Source organism: Triturus cristatus, chromosome 6 (genome assembly GCF_964204655.1).
Source record: "Triturus cristatus chromosome 6, aTriCri1.1, whole genome shotgun sequence".
In the NCBI taxonomy this organism is placed as follows: Eukaryota; Metazoa; Chordata; class Amphibia; order Caudata; family Salamandridae; genus Triturus; species Triturus cristatus.
In genome coordinates, this window is record NC_140589.1 from 709,910,326 (window position 1) to 709,934,756 (window position 24,431).

Sequence of the window (24,431 nt, forward strand, 5' to 3'; positions counted from 1 at the left end):
GTTATCATTTTATTTTGAACAGTGGGGCGACGCTCCTCCGTGTTAGCAGAGAAGCCATCACTGAACTTGTTACCAAATTGCAATTTGTGATTTGATATTTGGAAGCAGCGTGTTGAGGGCATCCCTTCCTAATACCGAATTGTATTGATATGTACAAATGTTTTGCGCCCGAAATGCGGATGCAAAACATTCTCAATTTATCCCCAACTCAAATTTAGAGGAAACCCATTCATAAATGGGAAGAAATCCCCAAGGAACCCGTTCCCCTTTAAGAATGGTTGGGAAAATATTTTTTAAGAGCAGGCAATGGTTCAAGGTACCACTGCCTACTCTTAAAACATAAAACTTCCAAGTTTCATGTTTTCTTTTTAAACTCAACCCATTTTTCCTTAAAGGAAAATTGGGTGCATTTAAAAAAATGTTTTATGTAAAAGCAATCACAGACATGGTGGTCTGCTGACCCGAATAGGCCACCATCCCTGTGATGGCAGAGAATCACAGTGGGTCGCAAATTGCGACCTACCTCATTAATAGGCAAGAGGTAGGTCTATTTGCAACCCACTCCAAATCGCTAAATGAAACTCAATTGGTTTCATGCATAAGGAATATCGATTTCCTTATTGCGATTTGCAAAAAAACGCAAGTAGGTAATCGCTATTCCTTTTTTCGTACATCTAGCCCATAGTCTTAAATGACTTGAAGCATGATCTCAAACGTTTCCCACTGCAACTTAGTAATTACTGTTCACTACGGTGCATAAAGACTACATTGTTTGTCTGAATTGGTTAACCCCAGCTGCAAAAAGCCTCAATTGCTTCATTAAAGAAGAGGGATAACCCAATACAATACACCAGAAATGACCAGAGTGACCCACACATTCCTGTGCTCCTTAACTCTTCCATATCCGCTTTTTCTGAAGGTGCTCCTAATTTTATAGATAGCTGTACTGATTCTTTTTATGTTTTAATTTTTACGTAAAGCCAGATCCAATTATTTTAATGCTAAATCCAATTTTTTTAATGCCCACACTTCCAGGAAGGCAGGGGCATGGGTAAAAAAACTGAACTATAGGGACAGGTGGTCAAGAAATGGTAAGAAATATGCATGCAGGTGCTTAATTTACAAAATCAGTTTTGTTCTTAGAAGCATGAAATGCATTCAGTGCCTATGGATTTTATCCATTGTTTCTTTGTGTGAACTTCTACATCGCTGAGCCTACCTTCAAAGCAATGGAGTACTTCACAGTGAAGAGGTGCAAACAGATGGGATGCAGGTTGTGAAAATGAAGGTGGAGGGAGACAGAAATGGTTTACAAGAAGTGGTGAAAAGAACAGTATATGAGCGACAGTAGAAGACAGATTGAAGTCAGGAGGGGGAAGAGAAGTAGACCTTACTAGACTGGGGGGAAATGGGGGAACAAGATAGTGGACTGCGATATATTGTATGTAAAAATCAAAATAAGATCTACTTTTAGATCCTCAAAATAGTCTGGCTTGTGAAAATACAATCATCATTTCACTAATGGAAAAAAAAGATATAGTGTCATTACTGTACCAGAATCACCATCTGAGTTTGATCAAATGATACTCTCAATATATCCTGAAGCATTTACGATAAGGGCAAAATTATGATTCACACAAATGATCAAAACACATTTTTAGAGCCTTGCTTTCATTCTCCTACATCAAATCTTGCCAAATGTTCAAATATGGACCATCCCTAAACACATGAGAAATCTGCCCATGAAGACACTGCCTGTGATGGAAGCACCATTCTGACCAATTTATCTACTCCAAACTCCTATTTTTCTGAGCCCTGTCAACATAACTTAGCCCAGTTCACATTCTAAAATTAGGCTGTATCAAGGTCTGGATAAATTTTTGGCCTATGAGCCTGCCACTCAAGGTAATGCTACTCCTTACGTGAACACCATTCTTCCTAATTTTGCTATCCCAGCCCCTCTTTTTTAGAACCCCTATCAAGATAACCAAACTCCCTTCTCAATAGTGGCTCTACCTTGTTATTCCGACTTCAACAGCTTTAACCTACTCTGTTACTATATCTCAGAATTACGTCTGCCTACGTATAAATCCCATACAACCACCAACTCCACATAGCACCACATTTCCCTGGAAAAAAAGGTAGGGAAAAGCCATAACCAAATCTTAACTGCAATAACACCTTGTGAAGTTTCCCACCAAACATGCACATTGGTATGTCTTAACAAAGCATGCGTTTACAACGCATGCCTTTACTACGCGCCCATTAGCACGCAATGCCTTTACCACGCATGCCTTTTCAATGCTAGGTAAGTAAATATAAGGTAACTGAAATCCATATTTCTATACTCAACAATAGGACACTGCACCTCCGGAGGTCTGAACTCCTAAACTGCTGTGCGTGACTCTGCAAGTGACCAGACAGTGCCATCAGAACAATGGTGAGTAACTGTCTGGTGTAAATGTATTCACACTGCCGATGTGGCCCTGTAACTGGTAGGGTCATGGAAGCTGGTTTATAACTTCAGTATCAGTGCTAACATTATGACTGGGAAGCATTGGATTGTTGAGAGAGTTACGGGCGTAGAGCAGAAGCCCAAATTTCGTAAAGAACTTGTTTTGTGCATGCTGGATAACAGTAACAGAATGGCAATAATGGTAATTTAGCATTGCGTCAAGGATAAGAAATAGATAATACCCATCTGAGTGCTAATAATAATCAGAAGGATTAGAATAGTGCACGCAGCCATATATAATTCAGAAACTGTCAACAAGGACAAAAAAGACTCTCCAACACGAAAGAGAAAGGACTACATATCCCATATTGCCGTTAAACGTATATAAGTTATGGCAGCAATGAACAAGTGTAAGCAGACTATACCACCATGAAGAAGACGTAAAGTTGAAACGCGTTGTGGTGTCTGGCAGCATGATTTCTGATGAATAAATGAAGTAACCAGCAGGTTTTCCAGGAGTGCAGCGTGAATATTTTTCGTGGCATGCAAATAAGGAGGGCTGTGGTCTTAGCCCTAACGCTGGTACCAGCAGTCAGAGTTATAATTAGGGTTTCCATTGGAAAATCTTTTCGACATGCCTATATCTTTGGCGCTGTTTGATGGATTATTATGATATTTCCCCCAAAAAAGTATACAGTGATTATGTTAATTTCCATAGAGATTTTTAGACAAGACTACAGCCACAACCGCTGGACAGAATTACACCAAATTTGGCTGAAAAGTAGCTCTTGCTCCAGAAAAAGAACCCTTTTTGTTATTTGGTGAAAATCCGTTGAGCAGTTTTAGAGTTGTAATAAAAAACAATTGTATATATAGAGACACGGATCCTCAGAACATCCGACAGTCCCCAATCTGAAATCTGATTGGCTGCCAACACTTCAACCAGGAAGTGTTGTCAGCCATCTTGGGACACGGCTTCAGCTATGGGGAGTGGTGTGGCAGGCAAACTGCTGCTGGGAATACAATACATACACACAAAAAATACATCACAAAGAAAAGGAAAAAGCCACTTACCTGATTGCACTCCTCGCCCCAGTCCTGATTTTCTTCTTTCTTGCAGCACTGGTCCAGATGACTCCCTTAACCAATCCAGCCAGCCACTGCTCCTGTCCTCTGCTGCCAAATGGCAGCAGAATACAGGCCCGTATGTCTCCGGGCTCGGAGTAGGCTGGCTGCTGCAGCACACACAACAGTAAAAAATAAAATGGCACTTAAATCTTTTCGTTGCCATTTTATTTTTTCCTGCGCTCCTCGCAACAGGTGGGGGGGACGCTCCCCCACCCAAGTGAAGAAACCACCGCTAGACTCCCTCAATGGGTTTAATTATGCCCCGGGGACCACCCCTCCCCGGGGCATAATTTTGAGAACACTGGGAGCTTGGACCCCCTTGAGCCCCAGGGACTACCACCTCTTGGGGCTATAAAGAAACTAGGAGGGCCGTGTGGACCCCGAGCCCCAGGGACCAGCACCTCCTCATGGCAAAATAGAGAGAAATGGGGGGGGGGGGCCTTGCTGACCACCCTGAGCCCCGGGGACCACCACCTTCCTGGGACTATAAATAAATTGACTGGGGTGGGGTCACACTGACTCCCGCAAGCCCCTGGGACACCACCTCTCTGGGGATAAGTTAAATATGGAGCAGGAGGCAGTGTGGACCCCCGCGTCCCGGGGACCAACTCCTCCCCAGGGCTTTCTTTTTTTTTAAAGGAGGGGTCCACACGGGCCCCCTACCGGGCTTTTCTCAGCCCCGGGAACCACCACCTCCACGGGGCGGCCCCTGCAAACAGAAGGAGGGCCTCCCTCCTGCAGCAATACATGGCCTTGGGGACTGCCACTCTCTAGGGCTGGCTCCTGCTATGTACCGGGGTGCCCACCCCCGGGACATAGCTGTTTGCTTTTGCTTGGCAGGAGCTTTGACAGCTCCCACCAAGCAAAAGCAAACATTCCAGTTCCAACGGGTGGGAGCTGTCAAAGGCAGGAGTGGCCAGCACGGCTCACGGGTGGGGGGCAGGCATGGAAAGGGTGGGGAGTCGTGGGCGGCTTTAAAAAAAGAAAACATACCTTGTCGTCGGGTCTAGCGTCTTCTCTCCTGCTCACCTGTGCCCGACTCCAGGTTGGAACAGGACACATGCAGCCAGGCTCCCACCCCTAATGCAGCGTTGTGATTGATCTGAGCACCTTGACAAATGCACAGCCAGGGGCTGTAGGGGTGGGCATGTTCTCCAGGCAGGCGGTAATGCAGCTTGCATGGAGAACAGGGGAGTGCGCATGACTGTTTTGGGCAGCCCGAGAGGGCTGACCAGACAGTCACTGTGCACAGAAGTGTTCAACCACTCTTCCCCTGCAGCTCCGCCCCGCCCCCTCATGCACTGCCGCAGCTGGAGGAAAAAATAAAATGATAATAACATTCTGTTATTATCACTATATTTTATCCTTTCTTTGCTGCTCCTGGCATTGGGGCGATGCGGAGAAGCCACCACTGTTCAAAGGGCTCCCATCCGCTGGAAGCGGAGGTTTCAGCTCTTTCTGTGCCCGAAGACATGCAGGCAGGGAGAGAGATGAAAGATTGCTCCTACACGGGGGAAGCTGCCTTTTCAGCAATGCAGGCTTCCGCAGGATGCGGGGAGCCGGTTGGGACCGCGGGGGCCTTGAAGCTCCCCCCGTGGTCCAGGGGGAAAAGAGCAGAAAGAGGCAAAATAAGGGTCAGAAACGAGCAGAAAGGCAGAATAAAGGCTAGAAACAAACAGCAAGAGGGAAAATAGAGGTGAGAAACAAACAGACGGAGGCAGAATAAAGGTTAGCAGCAAGCAGAAAGAGGCCAAATAAAGGTGAAAAACGAGCAGAAAGAGGCAAAAAAGGTGAGAAACTAGCTGAAAGAGGCTAAACAAAGGTGAGAAACGAGCAGGAAGAGGCAAAATAAAGGTGAGGAACGAGCAGAAAGAGGCAAAATAGAGAGCAGAAACCAGCATCAATTGGCAAAATAAAGGTGAGGAATAGCAGAAAAAGGCAGAATACAGGTGAGAAACAAGCAGAAAGAGGAAAAATAAAGGTCAGCAATGAGCAGAAAGGGGCAGAATAAAGGTCAGAAGGCAGGCAGAAGAGGCAAAAGTAAAGGTTAGAAACAAGCAGCAAGAGGCAAAATAAAGGTCAGCAATGAGCAGAAAGAGGCAAAATAAAGGTGAGAAGAGAGCAGAAGGAGGCAGAATAGAGGTCAGAAGTGAGCAGAAAGAGGCAATACAGAGGTACAAAACAAGCAGCAAGAGGCAGAATAAAGGTCAGAATTGAGCAGAAAGAGGCAGAGTAAATGTCAGAAATGAGCAGCAAGAGGCAAAATAAAGTACAGAAATGAGCAGAAAGAGGCAGAATAAAGGTCAAGAGAGAGCAGCAAGAGGCAGAATAAAGGTCAGAAAGCAGCAGCAACAGGCAGAATAAAGGTCAGGAGTGAGCAGAGAGAATCAAAATAGAGGTCAGAAACAAGCAGCAAGAGGCAAAATAAAGGTCAGAAACGAGCACCAAGAGGCAGAATAAAGGCCAGGAGTGAGCAGGAAGAGGCAAAATAGAGGGTAGGAGTTTGGTGAGAAGAGGCGGAAAATGAGGGGAGGAGGCACCAAACTGAAGGCAGAAGAGGGCAGTGGACTGCAGGCAAGCTGGACAGGAGGACCATCACAGGGGGAGCTGGTACAAAGTCATGCTCCCATTTGCCCCCTACTTTTTTCTGCTATGCATCCACTGACAGACCCACTCATACACTCACGCACCCACTCAAAGACTTACTCACACACCCACTCACAGACCCACTGAGAGACTCACACATACTCACAGACCCACTCAGAGACTCATTCACACACCCACTCAAATTCAAAGAACTTTATTCAGTTACTATGAAAAAAATAACCATAAAAGCACAGTTCATAGGTCACACAAAAAATTCCACAGTAATAACAAAAGCTATACACAAGGGCTAAAAACATATAAAAGTCATATCACAATTGATTTACGAGATTTAAAAACATTTTTTAAAAAGGCAATAGTGAATACATTATCCAGAAATTGCAACGCCAAGAATGCAGGGCGACATCGTCTCAGTCCCAATCTTTTTAGCACAGGGTTGATCCATCTTTTTCTAGGTATAGAGTAGAATGTGCAAAAAAGCAATATATGTATGGACGACTGAGCTGACACGTCATCACGGGCAGTTACAAAGTGTTCTCGACCAATCGTTTACTTCAGGGAATCTAAAGCGTGTTAGCAAAAATCTGTCATAGTCTCTAGTAATTAATAAAATATATGGTTGTGTAGTTACAGAAGTCAGAGTAAGATGGTGTGCTATGACTGTAGTTTTACCCATTTCAGTCATAGTTCTGGTTTCACTCAGGAATACCATAAAACTGCCTTTAAGATCATTCCTGGACACATCACACATAGTGTAGGGGCTGTTATAGTAATCTGTGTGGCCTATTTGAAGTAGAAATGTTTTAACATATTCTAGCCATCTTATGTGTTTGACTCCATCAGTTCCCAGTGCATCCTTCAGAATGTGGCGGTTAAAAACGGACTCATCAGAGGTCCAAACCCTATGCCACAGGAGGACAGGCTGTATCTTGATCACGTCCTCTAAATATGGCATGCCCAGTTCTGTGTGACAGATAAATGTTGACTTACTGTCCGGTACTGCCAAAAGAAACCTGAGAAAAATATTTTCTGCTATCTGGAGTGAGTTGACATTGGCATGTCCCCAGATACCCGCACCATAAGTGGCAATCACGACACATTTTGCCCTTTAGATGTGTAGCAATTCCCCAGGAGAGCGTCTGCTAAAATTTGTTACTGCCATCAATGATTTGCTAAATACCAGCCTTCTGGCTTTAATTGCCAGACTCCACGAACCTGATTGGTCAAATAAAATCCCTAGATAGGAAAAAGTATTAGTATTCTCTATTGCCTTAGTATTAATGAAAATTGTATTTTTCTTATTATTGGACCCATTCCCATAGTTTATTGAGAACGTTTTTGAACAATTAATTGTGAGACCCAGATTGGTCATAAAATTTGTAAAGAAAGCTACTACCCTTTGGAGACCGAGGGGCGTACGGGCCATCAGGACAGCATCAACTGGGTAGAGGAGTGCAGGGATAGGACGAGTTGCTATTAATGGTAAGTCCCTGCACTCCTTGACCAGGGTGGATTCTAGGTCATTTATAAATAACGTTAATAGGAATGGGGCAAGGACACAGCCTTGCCTCACTCCTCTCGATACTCTGAAATTCTTGGTGCAATCTCCGCCCTGTCCAAAACTGACCCTCGCCCTTGCCCCGGAGTAAAGCTGCCTTAGAAAGGAAATGATAGAATTGTCTACACCCAGCCCCACTAGAATTGCCCATAGCTTTTCGTGAAAAACACAGTCAAATGCTGGCGTTAAGTCAACAAAGGTTAAAAACAGCCTTTCACTTTATGCTTTTGTGTATTTATCTAATAGGATATGTACGTTTAGGCCCTGATCAGTTGTGCCCAGGCCCTTGTGAAAGCCGTATTGTAGGTCACTTAAAATTGATTGTTCCCCCGTCCACGTCTGTAATCTATCAAAAATCACTTGCCCTATAATCTTAACTGTGGAATCCAGTAATGAAATTGGGCGATAACATATTGGGTTTGCCCTGTCGCCCTTTTTAAAAATGGGGACGATTGTAGATTCATACCAAGACGGTAAAAAAAACCTAGAGCAGCATGCATTAAAGAGTTGCGTTAGAAGTGGTCCCCACAGTGCCACATTAGTTTTAAATAGGTCAAACAGGATGCCATCAGGCCCCGGGGCCTTACCACCCAGGCTAGCAGTTATGGCCGCATTAACCTCACTCAAAGTAAAATCCAATGTGAATTTTTGGAGGGTGAGGGAAGACTCAAAGTCAGCCTCAATCTCCGAAGGTCACTGATCAACTGACGGTTGATTAGTTTAAAGCTTTGAGTAGTGTGATACCCACTCTGATTCTAATATGGCGATCTCTATAGTGGCTTTGACTTTCACATCCACTCACAGACCCACTGAGACGCTCACGTACCCACTCACAGATCTACTCAGACACTCATGCACTCACTCACAGACCCATTCAGAGACTCTCACATGCTCTTACAGACCCACTCACATACTCATCCACCCACTCAGACTGTCATGTTCCCATTCACAAACCCACTGAGAGACTCATGCACCCACTCACAGATCCACTCAGTCAAGCACCCACTGACTGACCCACTCACTCACCCACCCACTCACAGACCCACTCAGAGACTCAGACAACCACTCACAAACCCACTCAGACACTCACTCACCCACTCGGAGACTCATCCATCCACTCACAGACCTGCAAAGACACTTATGCACCTACTCACAGATCCAGTCAGAGACTCATGCACTGACTCAAAGACCCACTCAGACACTCATGCAGCCACTCACAGACCCACTCAGACACTCAGGCATCGTCACAGAGCCCCTCACAGACTCTTGCACTCACAAAGCCACTTAGACGCTCACACACCCACTCACAGACCTACTCAGACACACACACCCACTGACAGGCCCACTCACTCACAGACTTACTTAGCGACTCGTGCACTCACTCACTCACTGTCAACGGTTAGTGGTTACATTTAGGATATACAATTTAAAAAACTCAGAAGTTCACTTTCAAACATGGGAACCCCATCTCCTAGTGCCCAGAACAATACCATGGGGGAGGGGTGCCACGTGGCCCACCTCCCCAGGTGGATTTTGGCCCCGGGGACTGCATCACTCGGGGCCCGTCTTTCAAGTGCTGGGTACCCGGTAGCCCACCCAGGGCACCCAGTCATCACCGTTGGGCACTGTGGGGGAGCCTGTATGCCCCCACGGTCCCTGCTGGCTCTGCCGGGGAGCCTGAATGCCCCCACAGTCCCTGCTGGCTCTCTACTTCCTGTAGGAGCTGGCATTTCTCTTACACAGAACATGCAGCTCACTCTGTGTAAGAGCAAATCTTTCATCTGTTTCCCTGCCCACGTGACAGCAGGGAGGGAAACAGACAAAAAACTCTGCTCTCAGCAAGCTGGAACGGTTTCAGAGCTCTCACTTGCTAAGAGTGGACTTCGTGTTTGCTCTGACTTGACGGGAGCTGTCAAAGCTCTCACCAAGTCAGAGCAAACAGCTATGACCTGGGGGTGGGCATCCCAGAACACAGCAGGAGCTTGCCCTAGGATCATTTATGGCTCCAGAAGAAGGGTCGCATGGCCCCCCTCCTTTGTTGTTCACAGGCCTACCCCAGCAATAAAATAAGTTTAGTCAGTCACAAATTGTGCTCCTCTTTTACAATTAACCATCACTACCAAAAGAACAACAACACAAACACATTTCAAACAAGTTTCCGATGGAGTTATTCAAAGACATAGTAAAACACATGAAAGATTTCAGAAGCCCCTTTTCTTCAAAACGTAGTAACAAAATCAACCATGCAGTGGTGCCAAATTGATGAGATATCAGCAATCGTCCCTGGGGATTTGGTAGAGGGCCTGAACGCTTAATGTTGGGCATGTTAACCCTCTCTAAAAATCCTTCAGGTAACTGGAACTGCCTTGAGAGTTTCGGTCCTAATACATGACTACCTTTTATTATCAAAATCATGGAAAACTGTGTTGCCCCTTTTATACTTTTTTCAGCTTGTGATACAGGGAACAATAAGATCTACTGCTATACCCTCAAAGAAAGACTCAGAATGAGTAAAGCCGTTCTATGATGGCTCAATTCCTATATCACTAGCAGGTATCATTGTGTAAAAACTGGTGAGACTCTCTCCAGTCCCTTCCCAGGAACCTGTTTTTTAACCCAAGGGTCAATATTGGTGTCTTTGCATTTCTTTATCTATGTTGAACCTTTTCTGACAAATGTAGTAATTAAAAATTCAGTTATCATCCCTATGCAGAGAGACCCTCTTATACGTCAGAGTAGCTTCAATCTCTAACTAATCAATCGTGTTCTCTTGCTTAAGCAACCTGAATGAACTTAAACTACATTTCTACTTCATTCTTAGTCATGGCTTCCACATGAATGAAAATTGGATACATGTGAACCATTTTACTCCTTTGAAATATAATTTTTCTGTTGATCTCTATTTGTGCTATCAAAAAACACAATAGATGGGTCCCCCTACGCTTTACTACCTGATATTGTGCAGACATGAACAGTTACTTGGTTATACATTCCAACTACAATCAAGATAGCACTTCAATGGCAGACATTTTATCTAGAAGCATTACTGACACAGAAGTCTGACCACTTTTGCTTTCTTTAAAAAAAATACCTGTTTGTCCAGCTGTTTCTTCACCTTCTCATTCTCAGCCTGTGACTTGACTAGAGCTTTTTGGACTGCTTGGAGCTGCTCGCGCAATAATGCCACCTCCTGTTCCACAACCATCTTCACCTTCAAACTGTCCTTCTTGTTCTGAATAGACTCCTGCAAATACAGCATAAAACCGATGATATTGCTTTATCTTATCACCTCATCCTGTAAGAATGATGACATATTTAAGCATCATCATATTAATAAGATTTCAGTCCTAAAAAAAGGCAAGCACTTTTTTGCTCTGTACTATATCTATGTATTTATTTCAGACATGTATTCACTGCTTACCCAGCACAAGGGCTGTGGGGAGTTTTACAATAACTTAAAACGAAAGGGTCTGGAGGATAAAGGCAGTCATTCCAACCTCCTAATAACTACAAAACCACAAAAGAACTATCTGCCTAGGTATGGGGAATGACACAAACTAGGAAGGAGGGGTGACCCAACAAGGGAACCCTCTTTGTTTAAGGATGGAAGCCAATCTCCTAAACTCCCCAACATTTAGTATGGCTTATGGGTTGTAGCTTGCATCAACTTCTACTCCACTGGAGAGGAGCTAGGAGGGGCCTAATGATGAAGCATACCACCTATTGCTTGAGTGAGGGCTTCCACCCTTAAACAGGGTGGGTTCCCTTATTTGGTTACACCTCCCTTCCTTGTTAGTTTCATTCTATATACACATGCTGATAGTTATTTTGTGGTTTTGGAGTTTTACAATAAACCAGAAGAGAAACATAACAATCAAGAGCATGGGGGCATAAATCAAAGGGCAATGCCGCATTTGACATAGTATTAGCTCCAAACATGGATATTAAAGAGGTGGGTTTTCAATACCTTGCCATGAGAAATGGGTCTTCTGTGATCCTTTCTAGAACTGAGTTTCAAAGTCTGTGTGCAAGGCGGAATGCACCATTTAATTGTTTCTCCTTTTTGCTCAGTAGTATGTCTACAGCCAATCCAGTGGCGTTCTTTGTGAAGCGTGAATATTGTTGACATATTGTCAGCATGTTGCTCATTAAAGAAATGCACATACAATACTAAAGTTCTGATTTACAGAAGGGTGTAAAGAGAAATTGAGTTAGCTGTGTTGTAAAATGTCTGCTTGCACCAGAACTGCTGTTTTAGGATTTCCTGTACGAGTGGAACATCCTGTGTACAAACTATACTAATCCGCCAATATTTGTGCCAAGACATTTTTCAGCCTGTGATACAGGGGACAATAAAACTACTGCTATACACCTCAAAGAAAGGCTCAAAATGAGTAAAGCTGCACATGCTGGCAGAATTCCTGTCTAAATAAGAGGTATCATGAAGTACAAATTGGTGACACCCTCCCCAGTCCCTTCCCAGGAACCGGTTGTTTAACCCAAGTGTCAATTTTGGTGTCTTTGCATTTCCTTATCTATGTTGAACGTCTCCCGACAAATTTAGGAATTAATAATTCAGTATCATCTCTGTACTGATGAGACCCCGTCATACGTCACAATAACTTCAAACTCCAACTAATCAATCATGTTCTCTTGCTTAAGCAACCTGAATGAACTTAAACTACATTTCTACTTCATCCTTAGTCATGACTTCCATTTGAATGAAAATTGGACACACGTGAACCATTTTACTCCTTTGAAAAATAATTTCCCTTTCGATCTCTGTGCTATAAAAACACAAGACATGAAGACATTAGTTGGTTTTGCACTCAAAATGTACTACACAAAAACCTTTCAGCAATGAAACTACGGCGACACCAGTGAAAAAATGATTTGCTTGAAGGACGCACGTAGCAAGGGTAAAGACAGGAAGGGGGAATTACCTTTGTTTGTGATATAATTCAACTATTGCACATGCAATATCAGGACTTCTGTCAATGTCGAAGAGGCTACAGATGCTATTCCATTGGAACTGTGCTTTGTGGTTACATCCCTAAGCAATGACCAATGAAATTCATGCTTTACTATGTATAACCCATTTGCTGGTACAGACAGTGTCAAGCTCATTTTCATGTGTGCATGCTACATCTATGGTATAACACTTCTTAAACCCCTAGAAGCTGCAGAGCACTCTATGGATAATATGTTTGAAGTTGCATTTGTACATGATACTGAACATAACATATATCATGGAACAATAGGTCACATTTGAAGAAAGGAAGTGCTTACATTAATCTTGAAAGACCTCAATGCCACAGATATTAAGCTCAATGAACTTGATGGGGCATATTCTCAAGGAGCTATCGCCGAGTTATCTGCACTTTATCCAGCCAAAGTCGCAATAAATTTATCGCCCCATTCACAAGCTGATGCAAACAGGAGGTACCACCAGTTTTCCTGCGATAGCATCCTCAAAAAACATCGCCACGGATGACCCTGGCAACTATCGTTAATGAGATGCAGAGTAGGCGTTCCCAAGCAAAAAGCTGCACATCACCACTCTGTAACATTCTCAACGACCAGCCAAATCGGCGATAAGAGAACAAAACAGGCGATAAGGCGCGTTAGCAGCAGGAAATTAACACCTGACCTGGTGCAAAGCCGGACGACAACCTGCAGCATAAAAGGGAGCCCAGCCCAGAGCCACACCGGAAGAACAACAGATGCCATGGAGCCAATCATCATGCAGCTTGGAGCACCAACAGGGCCACAACACCCACCGCCACCACCCCAGGACCGCCACCCCCCTGGACCACCAATGCCCCCCTCCCTCCCGGACCACCACAGAGGCAGCGCAGACAAAGACAGCAGACCTTCAGGAAACGCACCAGCCTCACAGACCTAACACCAGAGCATGCCATTGCCCACTACAGACTCAAAAGGACAACAGCCTACGCATCCTGAACATCATAGCCCACAGGCTGACGGCACCAACACAGCGAACAACCAACATCCCTCTGCAGACAAAGCTGCTGGCTGTGCTGCACCTGTTGGCCTCTGGGACTTTCCAACCAAAAACCGCCAGAGTCGGAGGAGTCTCACAGCCAGCCCTGTCCAAGTTCCTCAAACCTGTCCTGGATGCCATCATCAGCTTGGTACCCCAGTACCTATACTTCCCCCACACTGAGCAGGAACAGCTGGAGACCAAGCAAGGCTTCTACGCAATAGCTGTATTCCCGCACGTGTTGGGGCAACTGACTGCACACATGTCCTACTTGTGCCCCCTGCCGACACTCCACACAATGCCCGCAACAGAAAGCACACACATTCCATCAATGTGCAGGCAATAGTGGACCACTGGGGAGTCTTCACCAATGTCGTAGCCAACTACCCAGGCAGTGTGCATGAATAATACATCTTCAGACAGTCCATCATCAACCGGCGCTTCCAGGATGGCACCTACGGAAATGCAGTGCTCATTGGTAAGTACCAAATGAACACACCACAACTCCACAAACATGCAACTCACAACTCTGGCAATACACACGATACAAAACCACATACAAAATGCCAAACAACATGCCCACCCACTAGACACGACAGCACAACTTACTGTGGTAACCTGGGCTAGCCATGTACAAGAGCAATCAACGACATGGCACCTCAGCCACACAATAGCAGGATGTGGGGAGAGGTGGGAACCAGGCATGTGCGAAGGAGGCAAGTGACACACGAATGAGAATGTACACAATGCCAAGTGTGGGTTGGATGTGTTGGACAGACTGCAGTATGCAGACCACAGACATGCCCATGTCGAGACATAATGCAGGTGATGGTAGTGTCGTGGACAGTTAACGCAACCATTTCACCCCAGCCAGTGGGGAAGATCACGGAAATGAAGCTTGGTACGTCCCAGCTGTAAGTGTGTGCAGAGTGGGCTTGCCCGGCGTACTCCAGGCTAGCGTAGGGGTGTGAATAAAAAGCACATAGCTCTGGGCGTGGTTCCCTTCCGGAATGCCCAACGTCTCTGCCAGGGCGGCGCCTCTCACCCCGCCATGAGGCCGACGACGTGTGTGGCCGTGCCTGCGAACCTGGCCGTATGCCACAGCCCGGGCCGCTGCTCCCAGGACCAGTCTCGTCCACCCCTGCGCATTCCAGTCATCACTGCTCACCTGCCGATACCAGCGCGTCTCCAAGAGTGCCCACCACATGCCGGTGCAAGCTCCAAGCCAGAGGCCCACGACCTTGGCAGCCTCCTCAGACCATCACGGCCTCCGCGAGCAAGGCCCACAGTACTCCTTTTTCGTGACGTACTCCACTAGCATACACAGCGGAAAAATAGGTCACACATTTGGAACTGAGTCTTGATTACACGATGGCAGAGTATATATTTAAGGCAGAGGTTAAATCCCTATACTCCCGTCGATGTGGTGCCACCAACTCTGAGCATAGCATACCGACAACACGTGTCTGTGGGCTCCTGCAGACTTCTGCCTTAGGCCTACACACCGGTCCAGCAGACCTCAGACAAATCCAATCCAGTCCGTCCCAGGCAGGACACCGCATCGTAGCTGGGTGCACATCCGCTCAGCTCTGGTGCCCCCTACTCCGTCAACCAGGAATCTCCTCCACATGCCATTCCAACGCCGTGTGTTAGAGATCCAGGAGGAGCTGGCTGCACAGCGGTTGCCCCACACTGACCGCTGACTCCGGCACATACTGCGGTCGAGTAGGACACACAATTGGAACTGACTCTTGATTTGTTCATTGCAGAGTTGACATCATTGTACCAGCCTCATCACAGACTGCATCCCCTTCCAGCTCTGGTGCCAAGGGAATCATGGGCACTCTCCCGTTGGACTTTGTTGGAGTTTGAGTCTATGGCCTGGGGGTTGTCTTCATCATGTAGCTGATACTGACATGGTGGGAAAAAAGGAGATTGTAGCATTCAACTCCTCCATATTGCCTGTTTCAGCTTGCTTATGCCCTCTGCATCATGCCCTGGAGGGACACCTTCCACTGTCCCCCGTAACACTCCGCGACATTCTCCTTGGACATCAACAAGGACCCGCCCAGCACTCGTGGCCCTATCTCAGTGCACCACAAGTCACCATCCCTTGCGGGTGTGCCTGTGCCGGCCGCAGGGCATCAGGGTCCACTCACTCTGTGCAGCTCACGTCATGGACCCTTGCTATTTGTACTTTGAAATTCTGATTGTCTGATCACTGTTGTAGTTGTTGCCAGAACTATCCAACTCCTTGCTTACACTACCTGACACCCATCAAGCACAGGCGTCACTGGACGTGTGACCCTGGCAATAAAAGGGGCCGGGCGCACGTGCCCGTAGCCAGTTCTACGAATTATCTCAGTGTGTCCGTGTGGTCATTATGCATGCATGAGGGCCCCGGGCCATGCCACATCACGTTGTGCTGTGTACAGCGTGCACAACCTTGTCACCTCAGGCAGTGGGGTAGACCTGGGACATGTGGCTGTGCCGGACCATCCTCTGAGCGGAAATGAGTGGACCGGTGTACGGCAGTGCGGCGTAGGGGTGTGGTGATTCGACACGTGGCTCTGGGTGTGGTTGAGTTTTGGCCTTGACAAGGGGGTAACTGATGCGTGTGTCTCTGGTGTAGTGTCTGCGCCAGCCATCAGGCAATGTGCAATGTTGCCATGTAGCAAGCCCCCAGAGTGCGGGCTCGGCCGAGGGGTACATGAGGGTGCGCAAGCCCGCTTGGGGTTAAAGATCATACATGCCAACTGTTTTGTGTGTGTCGTTATTTTTGCAGCATGAGCCAAAGGTCTACCCTCAACTGCATGGCAAGTTCAGCCAGGCATGAACTCTACATCTGTGTCCTCCCTGTCCTCACCATAGTCCTACACACACATGGCTGCCCACCTTCAGTGCACAAACTCACTGTGACGTTGTCAGGCTTGTGGACCTGTGCAGACGGGCATGACAATGGTGTGCCGTAGGGGTGCAAATGATGCAACCCCGCTACGCACACTGGTGAATGGACTCGGGGGGAGGGCAGAACAGCAGTGAGGCTACAAACTACACATTGATGCCGCTCATTTGCAACAAGCGGTACATGTCATATAGGAATGACAAGATCACACATATCACACACCAATGAACCGGTAAGCCTGCCAACAAATCATGCAGGACCAACTATTGACTCATGTCTCTCTGCACTGTCACAGGTGACCAAGGATATGCACTCTGCGCTTGGATGATGACGCCCCTCCGAGCCCCGAACACACAGGCAGTACAATGCGGCCCACAAAAGCCCCAGGGGCATCGTGGAATGCACATTTGGCATGTTGAAGTCACATTTCAGGTGCCTGGACGTCACAGGTGAAAGGCTCCTGTACAGCCCAGACATCGTGTACAAGATGATCGTTGCATGTTGTGTGTTGCACAACAAATGCGTACGCAGCAAGGCACCATGGATACCAGTTCCAGAGGCTCCAGACGATGATGATGAAGATAATGCAGGTGGACCACACCCCACTGCAGCCGCAGAAGGAATTGCCCGCAGGGACACCATCATTGCAAATTTCTTCTGATGGACACGGCACATTGTGACAGTCCTTGGCACTCATGGGACAATACAGGATAACCGCAGGCACAGCATGTGCAAATAAAAGCATTCCAGAATAACATTCCCTAAGTGCATGTCACTCATCTGTTCGTGCACATCACTCAGACAGGTGTGAGTGCGACATGTGTTGATGACGATTTTATGATGTGTTCATGGATGGCGGGTGTGTCACCTCTGTGCAAAGGGGCTGTTTGGGGTGTCACGTATTCAAAGTGCCAGTTCTGTGTGTCACAGTTAGTAGGGAATCCCACTCTTCAGCGTCTGACGTGTGTCCAAGATCATTTCATTTTGGCTGCCATTTGTGACCTACAGGAGTCAACAGGGCTCCTTTTGGGGTCAGTTATGTACCACCATGATGCAGGGATGCCCCCTGTGACTCAAGTCCTACAACATGGGCAACATGTACGTAAAAGGGAGTCACTGCCCCTACATTCGTCCATGCTGTCATTGTTGATTGATCATGGTAATGACACATCTGTGTGCAGTTGGTTGTCCTTCTGCAATGTGAAGGGAAGATGCGGTTTCACTGTGTGTTCCATGCATGTGTCTGCATTGGTGCAGTTTACATGCAGGCTGCATGTCGATGTACATTGTGGCTGTGTGGAGATGCCTATGTGATGCAGATAATGGTAATTTGTCCTACGTCACGGTTGTGCTCGTACATTGTCATCTCACCGTTTTTGTACTCTGTTTTCATGGTGCCTTTTCCCGCATGATGCGTGGGACTTGTAGGCCTATCGCTGGTTTTTGTATCGTGATTGGCCTCATTGCAACTTTTTTTGCGTTCTCATTTCGCATTTTTGCGGCGTCGCATTGACTTTATCGCGGACATTTAATGCGTTATCGTGGGTCTATCGCATGGTACCGCCGGCTTGGGAATACCACGTTAACACGGTGTTATTTTCCCGCAATAGACTGCGATGTGAAGAGTTGCGTTAAGCTACTTTTGTGGTAGTTATCATACGTTCTTGAGAATATCCCCCGATATTGCTAATTGTAATCAAAACATGATTTATCTTCTTTTACAGATTCCAGTTACAACAGGGTATGCATTTCACTTTATATTGTGTCCTAGTTGTCTACTTCCTAGAAGCATGTATGACCGCTAGAGCTAGATTTTCTTCAGTGATGTTAAAGAATGTGCAAGGTAGTTTTTCAGAAATTAATTGTTGAGATTAAATGTATAGAGATCTGCCACCTACAACTGAACACCTGAGGGAGGATAAGATATTCTGCGACAGAAACAGAATGAGCAAGCACCGAAATTGATGAGGCCATGTTTGTGATCTGAGAATCCAAGATACATTGGGGCATATGCATCAACATTAGCATTTGCGATTCCTTATTAGCGAAAAATAAGGAATCGCTAATAAGGAATAGCAAAAGGCTATGCATGTAGGAATCGCTATTCAAATAGCGATTCCTTCACATTCCTTATTACCGAATCGGTAATACCGAATCGGTAATAAGGAATACCTACCCATTCATTCCTATGGGCTCGGAGGCCCATAGGAATGAATGTAAAGCCATTCTGTATTAGCGATTCGGTATTACCGAATCGCTAATAGCTGGAGCACTTTCAAGGGGGCCAGGGTGTCAAAAGGACACCCTGTTGCACCCCTGAAAATGATATGTGCACATATGTTGCACACACACATGCTCTAAGGGCATGTGTGTGCGCAACATGACACTTTGAGAAATGCACAAAAGTGCATTTTTCAAAGTTTTTGCAAATTACCATGCAGTTCATCTTCATGGTAATTTGCTCCCCTTATTAGCGAAATCGCTAATTTTTTAACATTGATGCATTGCATTTAAGGAATCTCACTTTGGGATTCCTTAAATGCAATCGCTATTTAAGGATTCGGTATTTAAGGAATCCCTATTTAAAGAATCGCTATTTAAGGATTCCTTAAATACCGATTTCTGCTTTTGGGTTGATGCATTGGGATTGGGTATTTTTTACTTAATACCGGGAGCTAATAAGGAATCGGTATTTTACCGACTGGATTTTGGCTTGATGCATAAGGGTGATTGTTTCTATCCGTTTTCATCTATGCTGTATTCTGGATGATTGATGCGGGAGGAAAGGCATAAATTGTCTTCCCTGAACAATCTATGTGGACGGCATTCTGTAGTGAGACCTGACATCTTCCTGTTTAGGAAACCTATTCAGAAAACAAAAGCCCTGATTATGAGTGGATTGAACGAATGGTGAAATTTAATACACCCAAAACAATCTGACTCCCCAGAGTTCGGAGTTTATCAGGTGTGATAAATTGTACTTAGTTAGAGTTTTGGGGGAATAACATGCCGATCTTGCTTCTTACTGCTCCAAAATCTGCTTGTGACAGTAAATACAGTACTCATTTCTCCTTTAGAATTCCAGCGGGATTGACCTGCCAAAATTTAACAAAAGCTAAGGACTCTCTCACTTCCCCTAATTCCCAGGTGCAGTACATTCCATAAAACTCAGAATTCCAATTTAGGCATAGGTGTTTGCGGAGGGGTCCAAAAACTCTAACCCACTCAGAACCAAGGCCTTTAAAGCCATTCTAAGACAGAAATGGGTTTAATTGGGGTATCACTACCTTTTATGAAAGAGTTCCCATTTGTATGGACCAAGTTAAAAGCTAATAAGCTTGTTCTTGTTGGTGTCTGCCTTTCTAACTCTCTGGACCGATTTGACAAAGGTTTTATCAATCATAATGGTATAATTCCACAATCACACTAAAGGATGATGGAGATGATGAAATTAGGTTCTTCCATGCCGTTGAGGAAGAATATGGCTGTTGTGCTATAAGGACATTTTCAAACCACTTTTTCTTTGTTGATTTATTTTCTACAATCTTCCCTCTCTTGTCACAGACAACCTCTACCCAATGACCTGAACAGACCATTTGCTAGGTCCCTTTGCGCTGGACTTCCAGGATATTCCTTCTGCCCCGGGTCAGTTATTGAAACAGGACTTTCTCCTATCAATATTGGGCAACCTGTAACTGCTACCACAGCCACCTACCGCTGACTCCGACCGCTGTGTACCGCCCCTTCTCGCCGGACCCGCTTCGCGGGTCCCGCTTCGCGGTAACACAGCGGCTGCAATACTCCAAAGGGCTTCTTCCAACCGGCAGGGCTGCGAGGGTAGAGCGGAGGACTCCACGGACCAGGAGTCCCCGCGCGCCCGTTACCAGCTGGGCTCCTCTCCCTGCCGGCCCCGCCCCCAATTGCCGGTAAAGTTAAAAGGCAGTCGAGCCTCACATCAGGTGGATTTCTCCTATCAATATTGGGCAACCTGTAACTGCTACCACAGCCACCTACCGCTGACTCCGACCGCTGTGTACCGCCCCTTCTCGCCGGACCCGCTTCGCGGGTCCCGCTTCGCGGTAACACAGCGGCTGCAATACTCCAAAGGGCTTCTTCCAACCGGCAGGGCTGCGAGGGTAGAGCGGAGGACTCCACGGACCAGGAGTCCCCGCGCGCCCGTTACCAGCTGGGCTCCTCTCCCTGCCGGCCCCGCCCCCAATTGCCGGTAAAGTTAAAAGGCAGTCGAGCCTCACATCAGGTGGATTTCTCCTATCAATATTGGGCAACCTGTAACTGCTACCACAGCCACCTACCGCTGACTCCGACCGCTGTGTACCGCCCCTTCTCGCCGGACCCGCTTCGCGGGTCCCGCTTCGCGGTAACACAGCGGCTGCAATACTCCAAAGGGCTTCTTCCAACCGGCAGGGCTGCGAGGGTAGAGCGGAGGACTCCACGGACCAGGAGTCCCCGCGCGCCCGTTACCAGCTGGGCTCCTCTCCCTGCCGGCCCCGCCCCCAATTGCCGGTAAAGTTAAAAGGCAGTCGAGCCTCACATCAGGTGGATTTCTCCTATCAATATTGGGCAACCTGTAACTGCTACCACAGCCACCTACCGCTGACTCCGACCGCTGTGTACCGCCCCTTCTCGCCGGACCCGCTTCGCGGGTCCCGCTTCGCGGTAACACAGCGGCTGCAATACTCCAAAGGGCTTCTTCCAACCGGCAGGGCTGCGAGGGTAGAGCGGAGGACTCCGCGGACCAGGAGTCCCCGCGCGCCCGTTACCAGCTGGGCTCCTCTCCCTGCCGGCCCCGCCCCCTTGGGGTCCTTAGATCTCCCATAAAGGAAAGGTAACATTTCCGCTGCGCGGGAGCGCGCCGGGAGAAGCCCGGGACAAGGGCGGGACCGTCTGTGGCCGTCCGGGGTCGGACGAGGTTGGGTTGGGCCTAGAGTCTTGGTTCTTTGTACATTCACCGTCTCGTTACACCGCATACTACATTTTGCGTTATATTGTGGCACCTTTATTAATTTTCAACTATGGCCCTAAGATCGGGTAAACAGCGCCTTGTGCATATTCAAACCTCTAAGGGTGTTGTCTCAGGCCCCCTTGACGCTTTTTTCACCCGAGCCACAGGGATACTAGAAAAAGAAATTGAACTAGCCGAGCATAGATTGTCCCTGGACTTAGTTACTGGGAAACGCTCATCTATTGGTGCCCTGGCCCGTGTTAAAAGCCCTTTAACTAATGCTGCATTTAATTGTATCTCTACTTCAGAGACTGAAGCGATAGCTCATGTAGATGGGGACGGAGATCCAACATCCATGTCTAATGATAACTTTGAACCAAAATCTGATAATAACCTGACCTGTTTAGAAGAGGATAGCCAAAATACGAAGGACGACGAGAGTAGCCTGTCCAGAACCCCCCAACTTTACCCTCTAACCTTATCCAGCATGCCTGCTTTGCCTCCAGTACTTACCAACCAGGTTCCACGGAAAAGAAAGCACGCCCCAAGCACAACGGGAGATATTGTACAAAAACAACCTAAAATAGATCATGTTAATAGCTCCTCTCATTCCCAGACCATACAAGAACCCCCAATAGTGTACTGTCCTTCATTGGTCCATTCAGGGTCTTCTAATCCATGCCCAACATGTTTTAGCAGTGACGATGTCCTGTTGGTAAAAATAGAAGCAATGATTAAAACCTTATTGCATCCGATCTTAGAAAATACCAGGATATTGTCCGCTAAAATAGATGTCCTGGAAGCAGCGGTCAATATTAATATGGACCTCTTGCAAAACTTAACGACTACTAGTTTTAAGGCAAGGGGCCCTAAAGGGGGTGCTAACCAAGAAGGGGGGTCAACCACAACTATCCCCGTAGGGACACCTTCTACTATCATTATTAAAAAACCACTAACAGGAGCAAAAACCACAGCTACTACATCGACTATTGTTTGCAGAGCCCTTACTAAAGAAACACCAAAGGCTAAATGCCCAGTGGCAACTAACAACACGCAGGGGAAAAAACCTCCAGCAAATGGCGCAGTAAATCTACCTAATAACACTCCAGCACAGACTTCCATAATGGGTAGGGAGAGGAAATCCACTCTCCAAGATAGGAATCCGAGGACAGACAACAGAAACTCACGACAGCCACCCAGAGTAAATCTACCTCCCGAAACGTCACAATACACCATCGTTCTAACCGGAGTGGCCCCCCTAAGAGAAGGTATTAAAGAATCACAAGGGGATCTGCGGAATAAGGTCATCTTCTGGCTAAACAAACATCGCCCTTTGCCCCCGTCATCTCCCACCGAAATCCTCTTTGTAAGGAGAGTAGAATGGGTAGGCAAGGGCGAAAAAGATCTGGAAGGGGACTGTATTTTAGTTTCATTTAGAGACCCGTGGGTGGTGGAAAGAATCCAAAGGAAAGCTAGATTTGCCCATTTGGGTGATGTACAGACCTTACACCTTGGTTACTTCTACCCACATATGTACCCAATTAATCAAATGGGCCCCAATCATTGGAAACTTAAAGGGGGAATGTCCCGGGAGCCCATAATCCATCACCCACAATACTACCCTCCCCTTTTCAATCATTTCGAGGCACTGTCAGATCTAGAATGGGTTGACTGACTATGCGCACCGACCCAGTTACCGAACACAGCTATAGGGAAGGGGGAGGGAGCGCATATCCCATTTAACCCCACTTCGGAATTAGTAAAGGAGCAACAGTCCCTTTTCCATAACAACACTAGTTTGCTGAGGGGGCAAAGTGAGGAAGAGGCTTCCACCTCCAATATAGTTGTGACTAGTCTAACAAATGACAGCTTACCGAGCTCCCATTCCCCCCCCAATGTTAGCAATAACTATGTAGAGGTAAACTCTTTAATTTCACATATGGTATCTTGGAATGTTGCTGGAGTTAAGACCCGTATGATTTCTGAGGATTGGCTGGCCTTTATAGGTAAACATGAGGTTGTCCTCCTGCAAGAAACATGGGCCACATCTCCGTCTTATATGGCTGGATACATAAATTTTTTTAAACCAGCTATAAAAGGTACTAAAGGGCGGGCGTCAGGGGGTCTGATCACCTGGGTAAAGCAGGCCTGGTGTTTTTCAGTTTCTGAACTGTATGTGGATAATCCCGACATATTGGCTATAAGGCTGAGGGAAGTTGGGGGGCAGGAAATGCTTATTATTAACATATACTCTAGAGGCCTCCCTGGCGGCCGTGGCCCCAAGCTGATAGGCGCCCTAGACACATTATTAATGGGTTGGAATAAAGGCTCATTTATTATAATAGCGGGTGATATTAATTGCACAATTGAACCACTGTACCTGCCGGAAGACAACTGGGGGTTTGAAGAAGATGCGACCTGGAAAATCCCCGAACTTTCCAATAAACAGCCAGTCAAAGCAACGGAGGCTGCCCTGAATTGGACTGCTTTCTGCCTTACTTGGGGACTAAGGGCCGCAAACGGACGCACCAAATCGGACATTGGAGCCAATCCAACTTTTGACAATGGTGCGAGGAAAAGTCGTATTGACTACATCCTCATAAAAATGGAATATTGGAGTCTAATTGTCGATATGGAAATTGTATTGCGTCCGGAAAGCGACCACAACCCATTGTCCCTGAAAGTTAAAATGCATGGCATGAAAAGACTAGCGGAACCAGATCCAAGGGGGCAAGGGGTTGTAACCGTATCAAATGACCGCAGGAGACTGAAATGGTCAATCATATCAAATGATGCAATGATACAGGCCAACAT

At 46.6% G+C, this 24,431-nt stretch overlaps 1 protein-coding gene across 1 annotated transcript in view; it reads right to left on the bottom strand.

Annotated features, from left to right (window-relative positions):
• Nucleotides 1-24,431, bottom strand: part of LOC146817750 (uncharacterized) — a 746,064-nt gene that overhangs the window by 141,581 nt on the left and 580,052 nt on the right. The window contains exon 44 of the mRNA XM_085609232.1: nucleotides 10,837-10,989. Within this exon, the coding sequence (XP_085465358.1) occupies nucleotides 10,837-10,989 (153 nt within the window). The remainder of the gene's footprint in view (nucleotides 1-10,836; nucleotides 10,990-24,431) is intronic.